The 4,154-nt window shown below is 40.1% G+C and overlaps 1 protein-coding gene across 1 annotated transcript in view; it reads right to left on the minus strand.

The window, feature by feature from the left end:
- Nucleotides 1–4,154, minus strand: part of NHLRC2 (NHL repeat containing 2) — a 57,616-nt gene that overhangs the window by 11,047 nt on the left and 42,415 nt on the right. Inside the window, exon 6 of the mRNA XM_007469617.1 lies at nucleotides 344–443. Coding sequence (XP_007469679.1) covers nucleotides 344–443 — 100 coding nt within the window. The remainder of the gene's footprint in view (nucleotides 1–343; nucleotides 444–4,154) is intronic.

Genomic DNA, 4,154 nt, shown 5'->3' on the forward strand with positions numbered 1-4,154 from the left:
GAGCCTTACTTGGGCTGACGAAATGTGAGTAGAAGTGATGTGTGTCACTTCTGAGGAGTTTACAGAGCCAGCGAGCAACTCACCACCTCTGTCTCTCTCTGCCAGGACAGCTGGCAGAGCTCCAGACGGTGGCTGCTGCATCAGCCTTGGGGCCAGAGTAGTGCTCCCCCAGCAAACAAACCTCGTCCTAAGCCACCGGGGACCTGGGCTGCTGGTCATGGTAGCACAGCCCAGCACATCCTGACTAGTACAGTGAGAGCTACGAGGATGGAGACTTCGGGAAAAGGAGTTCTGTGAACGCCACGTTTACCCAAAGAGACATGTTACCGATGTTACCACTTACTTTTTCTTTGGTAATCTGCCATAGTCCAACAGGAATGCCCATATCTGATGAGTCCCTGCCATGGCTATCCACAGAATGTCATCTCTTTGGACCTCTGAACCTTTATGAAAATAAACAGTAATTACTATATATATATCTGGTTAATACAAACATTCCCAATCTTTCAGAAATTGAAATTAAGGGAAGACAGTAGTATGTTTATAAATCATCTGATAGAAGAAAGTAAAAATATTTGCAATGTTTTAAGTCATTTTGGAAATTTTTCCATTTTCCTTGTGAAAAGTTCACTTCTTTAGACTTATAAATTTACATTCACAGAAATCCGAAGTATTCTTAATAGCAAAATGTCCCTCTGCATCTCTGGGCACAATGTTTTTAAACATCTGATTTCTTACTTTATGTGACAGAGAAATGCATTGACACACACTCTCCAAAGAAACTCTGGCACTCAAGTACCTAAATTACATGCTTTAGGAATACAGGAATAGTTCTTTGAACAATTTCTCATGAAAGGACTGTATCTTTTAATAGTCTAACAAATGTATATTTCTACCCCAGTATTAGCTTTTAGACTTAGACTCACATCACTGCTGCTCTTAAAAAATCTACTGTTTAATTGTTGTGAACATTTTTCAAAAAGATATGGTTGACATGTAATAAACCTAAGAGTACACTATATTACAATATAGCTGTTTTCTAAAATTAATAATTTTCTGTTTTTTTAAGACTGATATTACAACTTATTACAATGTGACAAGGCTCTGTTTCTCAAATTCTATTTTTAAAATATTTAAGCTGTATTCTGAAGCTACTTTTATATGTAGTTGAGACATTTTCACTAAAATAATTTGGTCAGACATATGCTAAAATAAACATATTGGAAAGGCTATTTTATTTGTACTTTCTTTAACTTCAAGTAGTTGTGTCCAGAAGGAATTTTTCTTCCTTAACTTGAATTACTTTCAAGTGTCTTTTAATTTAACAAAATTAAGTTTTATTTAATTTAAATTTTGTTTAATTTAACAAAAATAATGCTGATGGTCAATAAACTGTGGTTGCTATGTGCCAAGCACTTTACAGAGATTATCACTTAAATCTTCTCAAAAGGCCCTTCTTACAGGCCCTTTACAAAAGAAACTGAGGCTTAGACAGGTTAGCTAACTTGCCAGGATCACAGAGCTAGTAAATGAAGGAACTGGAATCTGAACCCAGGAAGTCCAACAAGAAAATCTATTCAACATGCTGCCTCTTTCGCTGTGTTAATTGCTATCATATGAAATCTAAAGGAAAGTAGTTTATTTCCATTTAATTTTTCATAGTCAAATATTTTTAATAAACATAAATTAAAAGTGACAGTGCATCCATTATATTCTGGGGACTCAGTCTCTGCTTAATCACTTTAGAACTAGATCAAAAGCTTTTCATTATTATATTCTTTTACTTTATTTTGCCCCTGCCATGTGAAGACAAAGGTTGAAGGTGACTGTCTATAAGCCAGAAGAGAGCTCTCACCAGAAACCAATCATGCTGGCACCTTGACCTTGGACTTCTAGCCTCCAGAACTGTGAGAAAATAAAATTGTTGCTTAAGCCACCCAGCCTGTGGCATTTTGTTATGGCAGCCCGAACTAAGACATTCCCCTGAGAATAGAAATGAGACAAGGAGATCTGCTATCAAGACTTATTTAGCATCATATGAAGGTCCTAATTCATACAAGAAAAAGAAGCAAAAAGCATAAAGATTGGAAATAAAACTATAATCATTAGAATATGACATGGGTTTAAAGCCTCTCTACTTTGCCAAAGAGCTGTGTTGGTATATACAGGAGTGAAAGACCAGATCAGGTCTCCATTATCTAATTCTCCAAACAGGCCAGGCTAGTTCAACTAGGGTCTACCTATGAGGCCAAAGCTTCATTGTAGTATTACTGTGAGCATCTGTTTGGTCTTGGTCTCTGTGTACTTATTTCTTTTAGAAGCTGGAGGTATGAGAAATAGTGTAGAAGCAGAGGCTGTGTCAGGTCGGGATTCAGGAGTTTATGATTCTACATACCAGTTGATGAGGATGATAATGACGACGGGGGGCATGGTGGTGAAAATGAAAACCATTCGGAACATTTCCTGTTTAAGGCACTGAGCTAATAATAAGCACTTTATGTGGATTATTTCCTTTAACAACACTAACAAGTCTAATTATTATCATCTCCATTTTATAAAGAAATTGAAATTCAAAGGGGTTGAATAACTTGTTGGTATTCACACAGCTAAACCTGGAATAATAATCCATTAGTGAGTCCAATTCCAGATTATTAGTGTTCTGATCAGAATGAAGGAACTAAAGAAGTGAGCCTGTGCTCTTCTGGCCAACACGCTGCTTGGCCCATTCTCTTTTCCCTCCCTTCCACCCCTGCTCCATGGACTTAGCTTTGGATTCAATTACCCAAGTGCATTTTTTTTTTTTTTTTTTTGCGGTACGCGGGCCTCTCACTGTTGTGGCCTCTCCCGTTGTGGAGCACAGGCTCCGGACGCGCAGGCTCAGCGGCCATGGCTCACGGGCCCAGCCGCTCCGTGGCATGTGGGATCCTCCCGGACCGGGGCGCGAACCCGTGGCCCCTGCATCGGCAGGCGGACTCTCAACCACTGCGCCACCAGGGAAGCCCCCAAGTGCATTTTAATGTGTGATCAGAAATTGAGATCTGATCAAACGTAACCAAGGCTTTATACTCCAGTATTTGTGGCTAGGTCACTCCTTCTGCCCTTCTCTTCTTGTAGCCTCTGGAATAGCCTGTGGCCAAATAATCTCTTTCAAGTATTTTTTCCAGTCCCTTGCCTTTCCATTTTTGGTTTGGTTCAGCTTATCAACATCTCCTTGAGATTTTTATAATGAGAATCTTATAGCAAACAACAATAACAACAGACACTTATATAGTACTTTCTATGTGCCAGGCACTGTTCTGGGTGCTTTCCATATATTAATTCTCATAATTCTCACAATAAGCATTAGAGGTAGATACTATTAGTATCTCCCATTTAGATGAGGAAACTGAGGCATCAAGAGGCTGAGTAACTTGTCCAAAGTCACACAACTACTAAGATGTGAAACTAATTAGAACCCAAGTGGTCTGGCCCCAGAGTCCAGGCTCATCACTTCCTTGCTAAACTGCCACTCAAGAAGTTTTTACCCTGCCTAACCATTTCACTGAGGGCTGAAGAGTTTGTTCTTGTAAATAAAATGGGAGTTAAAAAAAATGGGGGGGTGTAGCCTGGCATTTATAATGTCTATCAAACTAATAATCATGTTTATACTGTTTATCCTGGATTTTTAAATCTAAAGTATATAGTTGTGGGACTTCTCTGGTGGTGCAGTGGTTAAGAATCCTCCTGCCGATGCAGGGGACATGGGTTCGATCCCTAGTCCTGGAAGATCCCACATGCCACAGAACAACTAAGCCTGTGCACCACAACTACTGAGCCTGCGCTCTAGAGCCCACGTGCCACAACTACTGAGCCCGCGCTCTACAGCCTGCGTGCCACAACTATGGAAGCCTGTGCGCCTAGAGCCTGTGCTCTGCAACAAGAGAAGCCACCAAAATGAGAAGCCCACACACCACAACAAAGAGTAGCCCCTGCTCGCCGCAACTAGATAAAGCCGGTGCACAGCAACGAAGACCCAACACAACCAAAAATAAATAAGTAAAATAAAATAAAAAATAAAATTTCCATCCTGTTGGGAAGAAGTCTCTTGACTTTCCCCTCAGCTTTAAAAAAAAAAAAAAAGGGGGCTTCCCTGGTGGCGCAGTGGTTGAGAATCC

The sequence above is a fragment of the Lipotes vexillifer genome, unplaced genomic scaffold (assembly GCF_000442215.2).
Source record: "Lipotes vexillifer unplaced genomic scaffold, Lipotes_vexillifer_v1.1 scaffold240, whole genome shotgun sequence".
Classification (NCBI taxonomy): Eukaryota; Metazoa; Chordata; class Mammalia; order Artiodactyla; family Lipotidae; genus Lipotes; species Lipotes vexillifer.